The 17261-nt window shown below is 47.9% G+C and overlaps 5 protein-coding genes across 5 annotated transcripts; 1 reads left to right on the top strand and 4 right to left on the bottom strand.

Moving 5' to 3' along the window:
* DFJ58DRAFT_883114 (uncharacterized protein) lies at positions 1-625 on the bottom strand (the record flags this gene model as incomplete). The annotated part of the gene is made up of 2 exons (XM_041394583.1): positions 1-414; positions 484-625. 2 exons carry the CDS (start codon positions 623-625, stop codon positions 161-163), a joined length of 396 nt encoding a protein of 131 aa, XP_041234857.1. The 3' UTR covers positions 1-160.
* Positions 626-1895: 1270 nt separating this feature from the next.
* Positions 1896-3319, bottom strand: DFJ58DRAFT_385538 (uncharacterized protein). The gene is made up of 5 exons (XM_041380146.1): positions 3018-3319; positions 2860-2968; positions 2653-2811; positions 2505-2600; positions 1896-2456 (listed from the first exon to the last, which is right to left on the bottom strand). Exons 1-5 carry the CDS (start codon positions 3163-3165, stop codon positions 2276-2278), a joined length of 693 nt encoding a protein of 230 aa, XP_041234856.1. The 5' UTR covers positions 3166-3319; the 3' UTR covers positions 1896-2275.
* Positions 3320-8471: 5152 nt separating this feature from the next.
* On the top strand, positions 8472-9545 carry DFJ58DRAFT_711842 (uncharacterized protein; the record flags this gene model as incomplete). The annotated part of the gene is made up of 2 exons (XM_041383845.1): positions 8472-8921; positions 8970-9545. 2 exons carry the CDS (start codon positions 8472-8474, stop codon positions 9543-9545), a joined length of 1026 nt encoding a protein of 341 aa, XP_041234855.1.
* Positions 9262-11370, bottom strand: DFJ58DRAFT_830136 (glycosyltransferase family 4 protein). The gene is made up of 6 exons (XM_041392214.1): positions 11252-11370; positions 11079-11195; positions 10687-11019; positions 10473-10638; positions 10291-10418; positions 9262-10240 (listed from the first exon to the last, which is right to left on the bottom strand). The coding sequence occupies exons 1-6, from the start codon at positions 11304-11306 to the stop codon at positions 9606-9608; spliced, it is 1434 nt and encodes a 477-aa protein (XP_041234854.1). The 5' UTR covers positions 11307-11370; the 3' UTR covers positions 9262-9605.
* Positions 11371-12480: 1110 nt separating this feature from the next.
* Positions 12481-14396, bottom strand: DFJ58DRAFT_849656 (uncharacterized protein; the record flags this gene model as incomplete). The annotated part of the gene is made up of 7 exons (XM_041393725.1): positions 12481-12743; positions 12910-13120; positions 13177-13305; positions 13365-13601; positions 13663-14037; positions 14095-14303; positions 14360-14396. 7 exons carry the CDS (start codon positions 14394-14396, stop codon positions 12481-12483), a joined length of 1461 nt encoding a protein of 486 aa, XP_041234853.1.
* Between the last annotated feature and the right edge of the window lie 2865 nt (positions 14397-17261).

Raw genomic sequence — 17261 nt, 5'->3', positions numbered from 1 at the left:
GTAAAGGTGCCCGCGCCACGCATCGGTCAGTTAATCAAATGCTCACTAAGCAAATGAATTACGCTTCACGGGTCAGTGGGTGCACGAGTATGCTTTGCAATTTGGTTGCAATGAGTTGATGAGTCAACTTGACTGAGAAGAAATAAAGAAATACCTTAGATCACCCCTGTTCATACAAAGGTACGAAAATACGGAGGGAAACGAGGTCGAAGGGACCCAGATCTCGTATGAGCCTGGGATCGACTTGGAAATGATTTATTTCCAGGAAGGGTATGATAGGCCTTACCAACGGATGGGGGCCGATAGGATCGGTGTTCACACGAAATAATGGCACAGCGACGAACGCTCCATCACGCCTTAGACGAAGGACAGCATCACGCAAATCCAATGCAGCCTGATGCTGATCAGCGTTCGCTGATGGAAGTAGATATCTGCACACAATTTTCAGCAACTAAGAGAGTGACACCCATACTCTCAACTCACGGAAGTGCCACTCTCTGTCATACACAGCGCGAACAAACCATGTCAAAGAGTCATGATAGTGCTCAGTAATGAACTCGGGACACTTACTTGATCTCTGAGTTAACAACTCTTCAAGGTCGGTTGGTGGATGGTAGTCTGACATTATGACCCTCTTTAAAAAAGAAGTTTGGCTCCGCAGTTGGTCATAGCTACCAGTACTAAGGGTGATATTTGTAAGTGTCATGCATGCCACGCGCTTGAAAGACGAAGCAGATCCGGAGACGGTATGCCCATGTGACACAGGCGCGCGGGATTGCCACAAGCCTGGGGAAAAGACCATAGTATGTTGTACGTGCCAAGTGTGTCATGCCAACTATTAGTATTTACCATATATAGCCAATCGCGTGCAGTGGCGGTGACGACACAGCCCGATCAAAGTCGCACCTAATCTCGATTGGACCGAGGATTATCGATTACTCTCCGTTCTCCACGCAGACTCATCCGCTCACCACTTGACTCCGGCATCCATTTCGCGATGAATTTGCCAGTGTCGATGTCCCACGACTTCACTCCACCGTCCCCCCACTTTCCACTACTCACCCTTCTTCAGTTCCTGTCCGAAGACAACCCCATGGTTCATAGCCGTCCCGCCCCCTACCTATTCTCACTCTTCAGGTTCCATACTCGCAATGAGCCATCACCTGAACAAGTCATGTAAGGAGCAGTCACGAGTCCAAGTCTAGACATCTCGCACACGTCCCTCGCTGTTAAATCGTCATGGCACGTCCCTCCTTGCCATCATCTTTTTGCGCCTGCAAAGATTCAAATCAGTACCATTCGAATTTCGCCTCTTCATGAACTCACCGATTTTGTTCTAGACTGCCGGATTCAAATCAAATCTCGTCTGCATATGTTTGCGTGGCTTTCAGCAGGACTTTTAAGAAGTCGCGCCCAAGCTATTACTAGTAAAGTTAGTGGTTCTTGGTAAAGGCACTAGTACCCGGGAGAACGTTAGCTCTGGTTGCGAGAAGTTTTAAGCACAAATGATTCGCAACAGAAGATTGGTTAGCACTATGGACCACACCAGCTAGCTGATTTGTGAACAAGGTTGGGAAGAATTACAATCGAGGGGTTGAATACCGGCATGTCAGCTGCTAAGTGCACTCAGATGGGCGACTCATCACCAATTGGCTCAGCAACTATACCTGCAGGATTGATAGACATTGCCGTCTGTTCCAAGACAAAAGTATGAATATGGAGGGTAGTAGTAGAGAGGATCATTCAAATCAAACTTACAAAATAGGTGTCGGTGTTTGGCGCGGCCGAGTGCCGTTACGATCGTCGTATTATTCGCATGGCAAAATGAAATCCAGTCTCGTCGTGTCGAATCATGCAAAGTCAGCAAGATATAAGGATGGAATCTCACGCCATGTGCAGGTATGAAATTTTCAACCCGTCGTAGGTGTTCCTATCATATATAAGTACATTAATGTGTGTCCTGTCTGCGTTAGGCTAGTCTAGTACACTGATATTGTTACAGAAAATCAGGCGAGTTGTGCCCGTGCAACTTGTCCAAACAGAGTAAAATACAGTTAGTGTCTAGTTATTCCTCCGATGCATCAAATGAACTTCAGATATATGCCGCCACACGGAGGAGCGCAGCATGACGTTAATTGAGGGATCACCTCGCCTATGGTACACGCAGTTTTCCCATTGACACCGCATCATCGCATCTTGGCATCCAGGAAGATGGCTGTCATGCCAATGCTGTTTTAAATCTTCCAAGGTTCCTTCATATCCGCAACACGCATTGTTATGTACCCACCGGCAGGCACGGGGGAGGGGAGATGGTTGATTGATTGGTGGCTCCGACTGGAATCGGAGGGTGCTGAAAACTGGAGTTCACGCCTTCTAGATCGTGAGGATATAGCACACTTTGCGAGGGGCTAAGCAAGACAGTAGTCCCGAAATTGCCTGGTGTCCACAAGGCAACGCTACTCGTGTTGTTAGACTTATGTAAGGAAGGTAAGGAGCGCACTAACTTGGGGTTTGCCATCATAGGTACGACGGAATGCATATCCGAGACAGTCATATTGCATTGCGAGGACATGGGCGAAGTGTGGCTGATCGGTCCCAGCCTGTGTATGAGCATGAGGGCGAATATGAACAAATAAGTGACGAAAGGTATACGAGGATGCATGTGAAGACATGTAGACATTTCCCGTAGCTGGATGACCGGAGGTCCTGGACCCAGCACCTCCTATATCGTGAGGGATTGGTGAATTATGCGGGAAACCATGCGAGACAGCATTTCTGCTCGATGGACTGTCTGACGCCCATGGGGCGATGCTGCTCATGTTAATATATTTATATAAGGATGATAAGGAGCGTACTAACTTGGGACTTGCCATCATATGCATATGGACGACAGCATGCACATCCGAGTCCGACGTGGGTCGCAATGTGTTGCAAGGACGCAGATGAACTGTAGTTGTTTGGACCCAGCCTGTGTACGGGGCTCATTATGTGAAAATAAATGGTGACAGAGGGCATACATTTGGAATGCACATTCGTTGCTTCCCATCGCCGGACTAGCCTGAGAGCTGACACCGCTATTGTGCTGGTTGCTTTGGGGGGTTGGCGCATCATGCGCAAACTATAATTGCCAAGTGCTGTTGATTTTTGTGGTGTTGAAGCAGACATCTTCAAGTTGTGGAATGGGAAAGGCAAGTTTGTTATAGGGGAGAATGGGTTTCCCCCGTATCTTTATACTATACCCATCGCAGCAAACGAAAAATGTCCAGTACCGATATCTGTGAAATTTATTATCGTGGAAATGATCTAAAGAGAAGGTCCGCGGTCTTACGTCGCCTGAAGAAATCGTTAATCTGACATGGTTGAAACGTTTCATGGTGAACAAAGCACGCTCGGAATGGTATATGGACTCTTTTCATACCATTTTACATAACCAACAGTCGAATGTACCTTGGCGGTGGTAACTTTACTTGCCACATGGTGAGAACCAGCGAGCGCTGAAGAAGACCTGTCGGTGAACCTGCCGTTTAGTAGCTGATGTCATGTTGCGCTGCCGAATAGTTACGGTTATCATCCATACTTAATCACTTACTCTAGCCCGTGCTGAGGATCCTAGTACAAAGCTTCAAAGCTTGTGCGGCCAAACTTCTGCCAGGGCCCTGCAGCAGCCTCATCCTTGGAACTCAACTTTCGGCATCAGCTGAGAATTCAACGAGGAGTCCATACAATGTTGCACCACCATTGACTGATCAGGCCTTCAAGTGTGATAGCATAATTAAATTTAAGTCCCACCTGTCGAGCAATCACATCTACGCCAAATCACCTGGGCGGTCATGAAATTGCACCGAAATCTGCGTTCGAGTCGGCAGAAACCTTGTCCTAGTAAATGTTAAGTTGGTGTTCTGACGTGAGAGTTTTACTGGCCTTGATGCGACTTTTGGCCTAAGATGAAAAAGGTGAGTTGCAGGCGGGTGTGACCCTACACGTGGGACCTCCTCGCTGAAGTTGAGCGACTAGGAGCTGTCATCAATGTACTTAGGTACCTGAGCTTATGTGAGCATAGATGGGTATCTTGGCCAGGCTAATTTTGGGACAGGCACAATATGTGCAAGTTGGCAACCTTCTTTCTCTCCATTACATAATCGCTTATGTTATTCCACGTGCTTTCAGACTCTGTTGAATGAGCTGACGAGGTACTTTTTTCAATTTCTGTCCTTTGCAGATATGTACTCTATATAGGACAATACGCTCTAGTCTTAAGGACCCCCCAGTATCCCATCGCATCTCCGGGTGTGCGAATGCCCTGTTGTGAGGCATACCCCAATAGTCCACCGTTCACGTAGGTCGTTTTATACGTGCCACCCTTGCTGATGCAGATGAGTGGGACTATCCTATACGTACTACGTGCCTGAGTGACATCGGAACTCGGGAGCTAAACATGTAAGTAGTACAAGTACATTACATCACATCGCTGTTCGTACTGTAGGAATTTACCGGTTGGCCGAAAGTTGGCGAAGGGTGATAGAAACCTTAAGTGTCGAGTAAGGTAATCAAAAGGGTCTGAAACCAAGATGTTCATGACTGACAAATCTAGACCGGCGAAAAAAACGCAAAGCTTAAGGATAACAAAGAAAAAGATTCCTGGGCCTGATTGAGGATAGCACCATACCACGTGTTGACCGCGGCCTCTACAACCCCAATTGCAAGAAGCCCTCATGCCAACCATCTCAAATTTTACTCTTTCCAAGAACGGCATCTTCTCGTCGTTCATTCAGATTCCTGAGATAGATCTCGGCACCTTTATATAGTCAACAACAAGGTGCTCAATATTTGGCATCTCGAATATCAGGCGGCTCTGCAAGCTCGGCGGCGGCAGCGCAGCCAGCACTCCTGATTGCCACAAGCCTGCGCTTGAGCACACTAGTAGACGAACCAGCCTCCATTTGAGGCCAAACTTCAGTCTCTCACTTAGAGCGGTGGTCCGAATTTTTGGACGAGTAATAGGGATCACTCCTATCAATATAAGATGGCTGGAATGATGTCACGGTAATGCGACTGATGATCAAAATGACGAAAATAAGGGTTGGGGGCTCCCCCTGCACAGAATATGCTGTAAGTTGTGAAGTGAACGCGCACCGCAAGGCACGATGGCCTGGGTAAACGTAGATATCAGCTCAGACTTCCAGTGAACTGAACGCGAGAACATTGAACCAGTAGGTTTGATGGAACGGGCAACATTAACCGGTTACCAGTAATTCGCAAGCATGGCAAGCGCCAATCAGTTGATTCTCCACCAGCGCATCCTGATACTAATCTACTGCGACAGTGGCCGCTTGTTGGCCGCATGATAAATCACATAGCGACAGATTCTGTCTATCGGGAATTTGGCAGGGCGGTACCTGTCTCATTGCACTGGCTGCTGGTTATGCGGACGTGGTCTTGTTGGTCTGCCAATGTCATAATAATATTAACATTCATTGCGGTCCAACCATATATAGATACCGGTGATCAGACATTTGGGTGTGTGAGTTTTTATTTCACGCTTCAACAAAGGGTCCAACCAACGAATGGCTGCTGTCGTCTCCATCCGAGTCTCCATCCTGCGCACAATCCCCCACACTGGTAACTAATCCTGCGGCTCCTGTTTCATCCACCTTAATATTTTACGCAGCATGAGTTTCGTAACTGTTGTTCGCATCTCCAATCCGGGAAGAGCAACCTGCACCCCCATCCACCCTACTGCCTTCCCTCGCTGCCAGCCGTCTCGTTCACGAGATGAAGAATAATTCTTCCCATTCCATATGACCGATAAACCTTTTTCAACGGACCCGAAAGCCCTTTTTTGGTCACCAAATCAACTTTTCACTGGCAGCTGACTCCTGGTCTCTTTCACCGGTCGTGGTTCTTCGTACGGTTTCCTTGTGGATCGTATCCCATGTCCTACATGCTTCGGTGCTGAACGCCGGCCTGTTCATGGCTTGTATGTTTATCTACAGAAGCGTGTTTTTGTGCGACGAACACGTCGGGGTAGTTGATATTGACTACAATACATTTATTGTTGGTACCGATACCTGTGTGGCCACCGTGAGGTGTCCTATCAAAGCAGCAGCGGCTCGCTGTCGAGCTGCTGGACAACTGCAAGCTCATTCGGCGAATTCGGAGTTCGAGATGGATATACTGACTATATTCCCAGTACCCATACTTTTTCCCCATTCGATGACATGCTCGCCGAGGAGTCCCCTGCATCCTAGCAACTTATTACATTCCTGCCTATTGATATTCTCGGGCAAGACCACAGTTTCAAGGTTATGTAGCACCATCCAGTGCTCAAAGCGGTCTTTAATCGGTGGTTGTCGTAGGCTATCAAACGATTGGGGAAGACCAACAGGGTGCCTGCATGGTGCTCGTCATATGGGGGCCCATCTTATCCACCGGTTGTAAACATGGCCTGTGTTTGGTGAGTAGATAACTGCATACACATGTCTGTATCCAATCTCGACTGGACTGGACTGAGCCACGTTTGGAACCACTGTCTTGCAGTCCCATCGATGAATCTGCTCACCACTCGTCGACAATCTTGATTCCAGCAGGGATCACACTGATTCTGTATCCCGTCCATTTCGCGATGAATTCGCCAGTGTCAATGTCCCACAACCTTATTCTACCGTCCTCACCACTTTCTTCCCGTCCGGAGACAACGCTATGGTCCATACTGCTCTGATATCCCCGTCCCGCCAGTCCTCTCATATCTGTTTCCCATTCTTCATGTTCCATACCCGCAGCGAGCTATAACCTGAACAAGTCCATCATTCATTGTCCACCTGGAAAATTATGGCGACCTCGAACCCAAGCGGTGTGTCCTTCAAATTTCTGGCTGGGCTTTATCGTCGATGTCTCCTACCTTTCAACGATAGGCGAATAATCAACTAAAGGGCATACCTCCGTCCCAACTTCATCTAACAACAAAGTCCAAAATATCCCTTATCCATGATATGTTTTTTTAGAAAGTCTCAACGTCTTGACACCAAGACAATGTGCATATAGGTCAGGACAGCACTGGAATTCTAAGCTGGTACGTTTCCCATACATTATCCTCGTGTCCACCTCACAGCTTACAATATATGCTGATGCAGTCTATATCATATCCCAAATTGCGCCTCAGATTATATATCCGCCTCTCCCCAACCAACTCCTTTCGAACGCGCTCGTCATCTCCAGGGTCGCCGATACTCGATACACATCTCGTGCGCATGATGTACATTTTACCGTGTCTCTCACTACACTGGCAAACTATGCAGAATTTTCGCAATCACTGATACCCTGCCATTTTTTTCTTTTGGTGCTTTAGCTAACATTGACGCGTACATTGTGATCCATCATAGCATGCACAGCACCGACTCTCTGCTATAGGACGGTACGTACATTATCATACTGTGCGAGGCGGAAATACATATGATTCTAACATCTTCGTGAGGCCAGAAAGTGAATTGCATGTCACAACTTCACTCCACTATCTCGTTAACATGGAACCAACATGGTGTAAAACTACCTCTCCTCACTCAACTGCTCCTTGAAGGTGTTCTCTTACTCATCTGGTGCGCAAGAGATACATTATCGTGTGTCTCTCCAGGCCTGGAGACAACGACATCAGTTGGTCTTTTAGTTGGATCACAATAAGGGTGTTCCTCGGTGGAATGGACAATCCAACGATGTACTCATTCTTGTATTTGGCAGAGAGGCAAGTAGAAATACAATTACTTCCTTCCCAAACCAAAAGAAGTGCATGTAAGGAGCGGTAAGTTAAGTTATGATGTCGACAGCACAGAGGCGAAACTGGATTCATAAAAAGCGTAGCTCGTACTGTTAAAACAATTCAAGTCTTCTCGTTCATATTCAATCGTCATGGCACGCCCCTCCTTTGGAAAGGTGACCATCGTCTTTCTGCGCCTGCAAAGGTTCAAATCAGTACCATTTGAATTTCGTCCAGCTCATGATCCATGAACTCACCGATTTTGTTCTAGACTGCCGGATTCAAATTAAATCTCGCCTGCAGTATATTTGCAGTGGCGCATTTCGCGCGCATGCTTCTCTATAAAAGTGATATTCTCTCTGCAGGATGGCATCAATGGTTCTGCTTTGTTTGATAGCGCTGGCTATGCCGACTGTTTTGACTGCAGCCTGCGGACCCTGGGGGTGTCAGCACAACTGCTCAGCTGGCATCTACAATTATCTCTCCCTCTGTTAGCCAGTCTTTCCACAGTCCCGAGTCAACGTCCATCTCTGTCGGTACAACCTACCTGTCGATCCCTTCACAAGCTGCCGTCACAACAATCGTAGTCACCGACGTCGTGACAAGTACGATTGCAATCACTCCCACGTCCACGACTACAGTCGTCGAGACTGTAACTGCAACAACCACCGTGATCACTAGCACATCATGGGGTGGTCAGACAGCATGGGCGGCTCCTCCAGACATGAAAGACTTATCCGCGTTTAACGTCACTCACTTCCCCAGCGGGAAGCAGAATATCGCCGTCATCGACAGTATCTCTGCACTCACCATTGTACCAGGAGGATCTCTGTATGCACAGGATATAATTGAGTCACAGAACACAATCAATACACCGAACGTTACGGGCTTCACCGCTGCCTTACAGCTTGTTTACCCGGCAAACTCCGTCAACCCTGCCAGCAAATCCCCAGGTGGGGCAGAGTTTTATGCATCGCCATTGAACCTGAGCGATGCCAAGAATGTCACAATGGAATACAGCGTCTATTTTCCCGCGGATTTCGACTGGGTGAAGGGCGGAAAGTTGCCGGGTCTGTACGGTGGCCATACAGGCTGTTCTGGGGGCGCTGCTGCCGAAGACTGCTTTAGCACACGACTAATGTGGAGGCAAGGCGGTGCCGGCGAACTATATCTAGTGTGTCGATATATTCATGATGTTATGAAAAGGCTGACCTGTTCACAGTACGCTCCAAAGCGAAAGCAAACAAAGGCGTTATGTTCTGACCCCCAGTCAGTCTGCGATTCCGAGTATGGACTCTCAATCGGAAGGGGATCATTCCACTACAGCAGAGGGAATTGGACGACATTGCGCCAGGACGTCGTGCTCAACACGCCTGGAAAGCAGGATGGAGCGTTCGCTTTGTTCGTTGACGGGATGCAGGCGATCAACCGGACAGACATATTTTATCGTGACGCACCTCAGCAGAAAAAGAAGTCGAAATCAAAAACTAAGTCTTCGACATCGCCAACATCACAGCAAACACAAGGTGGTCTGCTGGGAATTCTGGCAGTGACTGCCGCAGCGCAAGAAGCTGTAGCTTCTCGATCATACATCATCCATACGGCACGAGAAGCGCCGACGATAATCGTCGCTGACAAGATCTCTGTTGATAGTACCAGTGATGCCAGCGAAGAACCAGCGGTCGGTTTTGTTGGGCTTTTCTTTAGCACTTTCTTCGGCGGGCACGGAGACGGTTGGGCCACTCCCAAACAACAGTATACGTGGTTCAAGGACTTCGCCATCACGCGGAACTTTTGAATAGAATCCCGACCTATCGAATAACCGCAAAAAAAGTCCTGTCCATTCGCAATCAAAGAACTACCCTGAAAACGATCCATACCGAAAGATTAAAACCACCAACAACCCCAGAACTGCAGACATCACGAGCCACATCCCCGTTCTTGACACTGGTCCAATAGATACCGCCTCTTCCAAAACTTCCTCGAGGGACTTCGCCATCGCCTCCATTCCAAACATCGTCTGGGCACGATCCCGAGCTCTCTGCGAGAGCGCCTTCCTATCTGTCTCTGAGAGATTACAGATTTCCTTCAATGCTTCAGCCCACACCGATGGCTGGGGACGGTAGAGCCATCCGGTCCTTTGATCTGCTGGCTGGTCAACGATACTCTCCGTGGGTCCACCGCTGTCGCAGGCAAGTACTGGCAGGCCACATATCATGCCTTCCACTGGTCCAATTCCGAAGTGTTCGTTAGCTGGGGTATATAATAGAGCGAGTGTAGATTGAGCCTGCAGTAGACCTGAACGCTGCGCGGTGGTAAAGTTTAAGAGGAACAATACATCCGGCTCATTCGGGGTTATCTCCGGGAACGACGGTACTGACACGCGGGACTGTAACGGGGTGATAACGTTGTAAGTTAAATCATTGAACTGTGCCAGTTCAATGAGAGATTTCAGGGTGCGTATATTATCCTCTACACGAGGATCATAGCCACCTGGAAGATGGTCAGCGACAAACTCGTGTAATGACTGTTATCCAACCGACCAGCAAGAACCAGCCTTACGTCTGATGTACTCGGATCCTTGTTCCGCAGTATCGCAAATGCTTCTATTGCCAAAGCAGCATTCTTCTTCATTTCAAACCGGTTGAGGGACAATAATGTTCGCCGTTGTCTTCACCGAGTGTTTGAATGATTGATGCATGAAAGAAACAAAAAATACACTCACGATGCGACCTGACGGATATCGGGATCTGATGGGTCGGTTGGTGAAATATAGGCTGCGATATTAATACCAGGATAGACGACTTTCAGCTGGTGTGTGAGGGAAGAGAAGTGCGACTTGGTTACTCGTGCAGTGAACTTTGAGTTGGCGAGAATCAGGTCAGCCTGTGCTAGATCTGTGTTAAATGTGAATTCTGTGCAAGCGGTGGTACACATACTCGTAGTCGCCTCCTCTAGCCAATCCATTGGGAAACGATAGATGTATTTCAGGATACCAACATTCTTCCCCCGCTGGTCCTCTACGTAGGCACCGTTCGCAAGAAGCTTGTCCGGAAAATGGCAGTAGAAAACAACTCGTTTCCCACAAAACATTCGGAGGAAGGGTATGCAAGTAGAGAGTTGATCAACGAAGAAGACGTCATATTGATGCGCTGATGTGCACATGAGGTGCATTGTGAGATGTAGCTGCCTTGCATGTGCAAACATGATATGAAACTTTCCCTGTATGGACCGAGGTAGCGGTGGAATTACATGATGGACGGACAATCTTCCTGCAAAGGAGAGCTGTATAATGATGACGCGGTCACTGAACAAGCGTTTCCTGACATACCATCTCTTGTCTCGTCAAAGCAGTGGTGCTTGTCGTGATGAGAGGTGTATATATCCACAGAGTGACCCAGGGATTGTAAACCCAATGCAGCATCTACAACCAGCCTTTCGGCTCCTCCTACGTGTCATAATGTGAGTTGGGCTCTATATTCGAATTCATCATGACATACACACCGATTCCCAAGTCAGGGTGGATAAACGCAATGCGCAACTTTGAGCTCTTCACCATCGTTCAAATTAACGAGCAGTACTGCTCAGTGCTCATATATCATGATGTGTTGCGTCCAACGAATTGTGACCCATTACGTCTGTCACGGGTCACTGTCGGAAATTCCTAATTTTGGTTGGCATATCTTAAAATAGCGTGCAAGGTCCCAATTTGTCAGTGGCATTGCGGTCCGGTTGCAAGGGATCCCGAAAATTATGGAAGCTGCTTGCAAGCGATACAGACATTCTTCCAAGACGGTCCCAAGACCATTCCAACGCAAGGTCACGATTTTGAAAACAACTGAAAACACCCCTCATTGGAAGGTCATTGCAAGTCACATGATATCATTCCAAGCATTTCGAGGACTTGTAAGGACGGTCTGATTCTTTTAAGGTAGCGATTTGAATTACAAGTTGTACAAATTACTAAATACCAATTTTCTGATGTTTCGTACCTTCTACTGGGGCATTGCACCAGGTCAAAACCTTCAAAAGCGGCTCTAAATCCTGCAGAAGAATCACGTCAAGTACAATAAATGTGAATAGATAGACAAGCTCACCTCTAATAGACCAACATGAGACACGGGGCATTCACGGCGAGAGTGATATGCACCATTTCAGCGTCAAGTACATAAACGGAATCGGTACTGGCTATTGATAGGACTCCCCAGTCATCCTGGTGCCGTTTGTTCGAGGAAATGGGAGTGGCAGTGGCGGAGGATGTAGATGAGAGACATCTGACGGTGAATAGTGATTCATTGCTTTGTCGATGGGCCAATGAGGCAAGCTATCAATATGCATAATGTCAGTACTAAGCTTGGCTGAAGAGTTCAACAATTCAAACACACCTCAATGTCAGGTTCAGATGTCATGCTGATTGTTGGGTGGCTAGGGTGTCGCTACCGCTGAGGAGTTTTATTAAATTGGAGAGAAGCTAGAGAGATTCTGGAGATGGAATTCTAAGACAAACAAGAGATGATTGTGGTTGAAGCGAAGTGTTGCAAGCCTAAGCGAAGACAAACTTCAACATTTGTTTGGCCTTGTATTAATATATCCATTAATGGAAGTTCCTTCTGTCATCAGACACGTCGTTGAAATCACATTTGAAGTCCATACACAGTCGACAAAAGCATGTAGTTTGATAGAAAGTCTGTACTAATGTAAGCTAATTTTGGTGATAGAGCGGTGAGGATGCTTCATTTGCCCTTCCAGCCTGACCGCCTTACAACAACAGCTTCATCTTCACCCTCCGCAGTTGTCTTGCCTTTGCGCCGTGCCTTCGGTTTTGCGTGTGCTTTAGTTGGAGCAGGAAGGTCAGATTCAGCAAGATCCTGATGCCTAAGATTGAGTTCATCCATTGCAGTAGTGATAGATTCTGAACTTCGAGCCATATTGATGACAGGGGGAGCTGCAACAGCTTGAGGGGGAGCCGAAATTGAGGGAGCTGGAATTGAGGGAGCTGAAGTATGGTGAGACACAGGTAGTAGCTCATTGACTTGGACATTACCGCTATTAGTATTGTCATTAGCATGTCGTGACAGGATTGGTGGTGTGCCAGTCATCAACAACCGGTTCTTCTAGTTCATCTTCTATTGCGCAATTGAAGTCTTCTTCCCATGTGTGACCCAGTCCGTCATCATTGAGAGCAGTAGAAGGGGGAACATAAGACGAAGTTCCTGAGAAAAGGGCATCATTGAAGAATGTGATGACCTGGTGCACCCAGGCACCTCCAGTCAGTAAACGCTGACGGTAGAAGTTGTGGTATTCGCGGTACGGAATCTTCATAGTGTCACCAATTTCAGTGAGTTCTGCATCACCAGAGAGTAGGAAGATTGCCTTGTATGAGAATAAGTCACGACTCTAACAACCACACAAAACTGATTTGGACTCACCACGACAGCAGCAGCAGCAATCATACCTGGCGTTATAGCTCGCAATTTCCAGATCTTGGCTTTTGTCCTAGAAGACGCAGCGCCTGTAGGTGCCAATGACGACTTGCCGAAGAGTGATACTTTCAAGACCTATAATCATATATGAGTGTGTTAGCCCGTATTGAAGTATCGAGCAAAAAGAGATGTACCTGCACGAGCTTTGCAGTTTTCAACAACTGATGCGGTACTGGATTATCAGGTCTAGGAAAAAGCACAGGTGCGAACTTTGTGTACTCTCCATGGGGACTCAGTAGAAGAGGGCGACAGTTAGGGTCTTCATTTCGTTTGTAGCCTCGTATGAAGATGCTCGCGTTGAGACCAAAGATTGCACTTGCGCATGATTTGACTGTCAGATGCCATTTCAGAATGAGCAGTTGCTGACGCCCCTACCAAACTATTACATTGATTGTCATTAAATGATTGGAATGTAAGAATGGATAGGCATACCTGAGATCCGAAGTTTTGATAGCTCATCAATTCACGTTCTTCTTCAGGAATGAACTTGAAGAGCTCGGCCCTCACACCATCCTCCATCGAGACTCCTGTAAGCCAACGCTCCTTGCTATTGAGGTCGATGTCTGGACAGGTGCGAGCTGACAGTGGGAAAAGTTCGATGTTGATCCAAAGGCAGTGGGTTATCGAGTATTTCCTCCCAAGAGCTCGTATGGTGTCTTCCTTGGCCGCCATCGCAAGATCATTCGAAGTAAGGTTACGACGCTTGCGGCCTTTAGGTACTGCAGCCTCAAGGAGTGCATTCTTCTTTATAGCCTCACGGCATTTACCACGCAAGTCGAGCAATAGTCTCTGCGAGATCTCGAGGGCCTAGTAGTAATAATCTGTGGTAAGAAATGTGAACTTTCTAGCAATACAATGACTTACCTTGCACAGCTCTTGAGATGTCGCATCTGGAGGTGCAGGAGCAAGCGCAGCGCGGACCTGGATGAGCTCTGCGTCCGAGTCGTCTGAATCAGAATCCGACGAGAACTCTGGATCAGTGCCTGAGCTCGACTCTATAGTTGCTGCGTGACAGTGTGCTGATGGCATGATGGCAGACGACTTCGAGTTGAACTCAGGATAGAGCTGGGAGACTAGGATTATTAGTGTCAGTGATACATCGTGATTATATCAGTCAAAATTCGCTTACCGCTGATACAGACATTTAGGCCTTGAGGGTACCGCATGTTGCAACACGTACAAAACCTGAACATGAGTGATATTAGCTGTGGCATTAGAATGGACCTACTACTTAATGGGGATGCACCATGTAATACGAAGCATGCGACGTCGACAGGGCATCCTTATTACGTCGAAGATGGTAATACAATTGGAGTTTGGTCAGTATATGAGTTGCGGAGGCGAACAAAAAACAGAATCCAAGGCACAATAATAGAGTCCTAAGGTATAGTAAGATGAGAAAGCCGTTGATAGAGGTGAAGGTGAAATTGATGATACAGATGGGATGGGAGTCTCAGAGCGCCGTGTGATAGAGGTGAAGGTGAAATGGATGATACGGAGGAGATGGAGAGTCCAGTGACAAGATGAGCTATGTAGAGTGCTCTTGGTAGAGGTGAAGGTGAAATGGATGATACAGAGAAGATGGAGAGTCCAGTGACGAGACGAGCTATGTAGAGCACTCTTGGTAGAGGTGAAGGTGAAATGGATGATACAGATGGGACGGGGGAGCGCTGTATGTTAGAGGTGAAGGTGAAATGGATGATGCATGTTAAGACCGTACTCAAGTAGTATCGGATCCGAAGGGCTTCGGCCTCAGCTCGTGCGCTGTGCCCCTTTCCCGAGTCTTGCCCCTTATTTCAGAGAGCTAAAGTATCGCGTCTAGTGAAACGGATAAGTATTGCAGTGGATCCATTAAGACTTCCGGATATCGAACGTATAGAGTAACGGCCAATCCGGATCGGATCCGGACTAGAAACTAACGGGTGAGGACTGTCCGAAGACAGAGGCGGATATGTAGACTATAGGAATCTCTCCTAAGTCTCGGAGTAGACAAGAGTAGCGTACTCAAGTCCGGATGGATAATGGAGGGACTCAGAGTCCAGACGGAATGAGTGCAATCTAAGATGATATTCGAACTGATCTACTACAGCGCATATACAAAGGTTTATATACTACGGATAGCTAACGGAATGATCAATAAGCAAAGGTGCGAGGCTATGTACGAAAGTATAAGCAAAGTCTAAGTGGAGCGTATTGGTAAGTTGGATGGATCACGAATCATGAACCGGGAATGAAGTACAAGTAAAAGCGGATTTGTAAGTGTAGCGGATCAGTAAGCATAGCGGAAGTAAAGGATAACCGGTATACCGGTGTACAGGAATACCGAAAGGAGATGAACGATAGTTAGAGTTATATGAACAGGAAATGAAATAAGAATCAAAGCGGATCTGTGGACCGGACGATGGATATGTTCATCGGATCTGGATCGGATCTGAGATCCAGATCATCAGATCTGTAACCGGATATATGGTATATGACAGTATCCCCCCCTTAGGGCCGATCCCTAGAGGCACAAGAATCAGCGATCCGGAACGGATGGTATGAGTGCGAGACAATGGAGAAGCTGATGGGAGAAGTTGCTGAGTTCGGATTCTGACAGATATACGGATGCCAAAGCGTCGCAGGGTGTTCCTTCCTTTCCCTACTTTTTCACTACCACTAGCTTATCTCAACCATGACTGATAACGGATCCGGCTCTAAGAAGACCGCTAAGCAGACTCTGGCGGATATCCAGGCCGCGCTGGCTGCTGCTGAGGCCGAGGTTCGGAAGGAGGAAGAGGCTGAAAAGCTGAAGCAACAAGCGGAAGAGGCGGAACGGAAGCGCTTGGCAGGGATTAAGAAGATTGAACGGGCTGAGGCCCGAAGGGAAGCGGAGGAGGCTAGGCGCAGGGCTATAGTGGCGGAAATGGTGAGTTATGACTTGTTCTATCGGATCCGTCCCTTATCGGATCTGTAGTCTCGCGCCATCTCAGTGGATAAGGATGGGGCTTGTACCCGCTGCGCTAAGAAGGGTCGGGCCTGTCTGTGGTCCGATGCGGATAGCAATTCCTTGGTAAGTCATCCTTGAATCTTCGGATCCGTGACTCTTAACATTCGGATAGATCAAGGCTTGTAACGCGTGCCGGAAGGACAAGGCTCCTTGTCCCGGACGACCTGGAACCGTTACGGATTCCAAGTCTAAGAAGAGGCAGCGCGCTGCTGAGAACCCATCTCCGAGAGGCAAGGGTAAGAAGCGCCAGCAGAGTCCGACTCCGGATCCGGATATGAAGACGGTAGTAGCGGATGAGGTGGAAGTGGAGTATGATGATCAGGCCTGGGTCGTGGCCGCTAATAGCATTGTAGCGGAACTGGCTCGGACCAACGGATTGCTCCAGCAGAGCATCAGAGCGGCGGAAGGGAGTAGGACTGCTATAGAGCGGGTGAATACTAACTTGGAGGCGTTTTTGGAGCAGCAGAGGGAGTTCCAGACCATCCTTCTTGAGGGGATCCGGAATGGAATCTGGATTACAGAGGCGGCTCGTTCTGAGGCCACTGACAAGGACGTTGATGAATCCGGATCCGGATCGGGTGGGGACATGGAGATGGATGGCTGAGGATTTTCGGATCTGCCTTCTCTGCTACTAATGTACTTGTATATCCGCTTTGTATATTCATTGTATAGCAATAGGACCGGGTTTGTCTGGATATGCAGTGTGGAAATCCGAGACTAGATCGGACGCGTTTCCGAGTTCCGTGGCTAGTAGCCATGAAGTCTCTTCGTCTGTTCCTTCGTATCCGGACCATCGGACGAGGTACAAGAGTTGGCATTGTCTTCTACGACGGTCCAGCTTAGAGTCTAGGATTTCGGATATCTCATATTCTGGTTCTCCGTCGACTTCAACCGGAGGTGGAGGAGGCTGGATCCGATTGGGAATTGTGTTCGGAACGGATGGTTCTAGCTGTGAGACATGGAAGACGGGGTGGACGGATTTCATGGATTCGGGAAGTCGGATGGTAAAGGAATGGGTACCCGGACGGGATATGACTTCAAA

Source organism: Suillus subalutaceus (genome assembly GCF_016647625.1).
Source record: "Suillus subalutaceus strain FC151 chromosome Unknown DFJ58scaffold_531, whole genome shotgun sequence".
NCBI lineage: Eukaryota > Fungi > Basidiomycota > Agaricomycetes > Boletales > Suillaceae > Suillus > Suillus subalutaceus.
This window is presented reverse-complemented; position numbering and strand designations above follow the sequence as displayed.

What these genes read in the sequence shown, in the direction of transcription:
- DFJ58DRAFT_385538 (XM_041380146.1), bottom strand. Translation starts at nt 3,165, where the DNA reads ATGTCTGCTTCAACACCACAAAAATCAACAGCACTTGGCAATTATAGT. An exon ending in AACGAATGTGCATTCCAAAT is followed by an intron (nt 2,969 to 3,017) that starts GTATGCCCTCTG and finishes CCCCGTACACAG; the next exon opens with GCTGGGTCCAAACAACTACA. An exon ending in ATGTCTTCACATGCATCCTC is followed by an intron (nt 2,601 to 2,652) that starts GTATACCTTTCG and finishes GCTCATACACAG; the next exon opens with GCTGGGACCGATCAGCCACA.
- DFJ58DRAFT_830136 (XM_041392214.1), bottom strand. Translation starts at nt 11,306, where the DNA reads ATGGTGAAGAGCTCAAAGTTGCGCATTGCGTTTATCCACCCTGACTTG. An exon ending in CCACCCTGACTTGGGAATCG is followed by an intron (nt 11,196 to 11,251) that starts GTGTGTATGTCA and finishes TATGACACGTAG; the next exon opens with GAGGAGCCGAAAGGCTGGTT. An exon ending in GCTAGAGGAGGCGACTACGA is followed by an intron (nt 10,639 to 10,686) that starts GTATGTGTACCA and finishes ACACAGATCTAG; the next exon opens with CACAGGCTGACCTGATTCTC.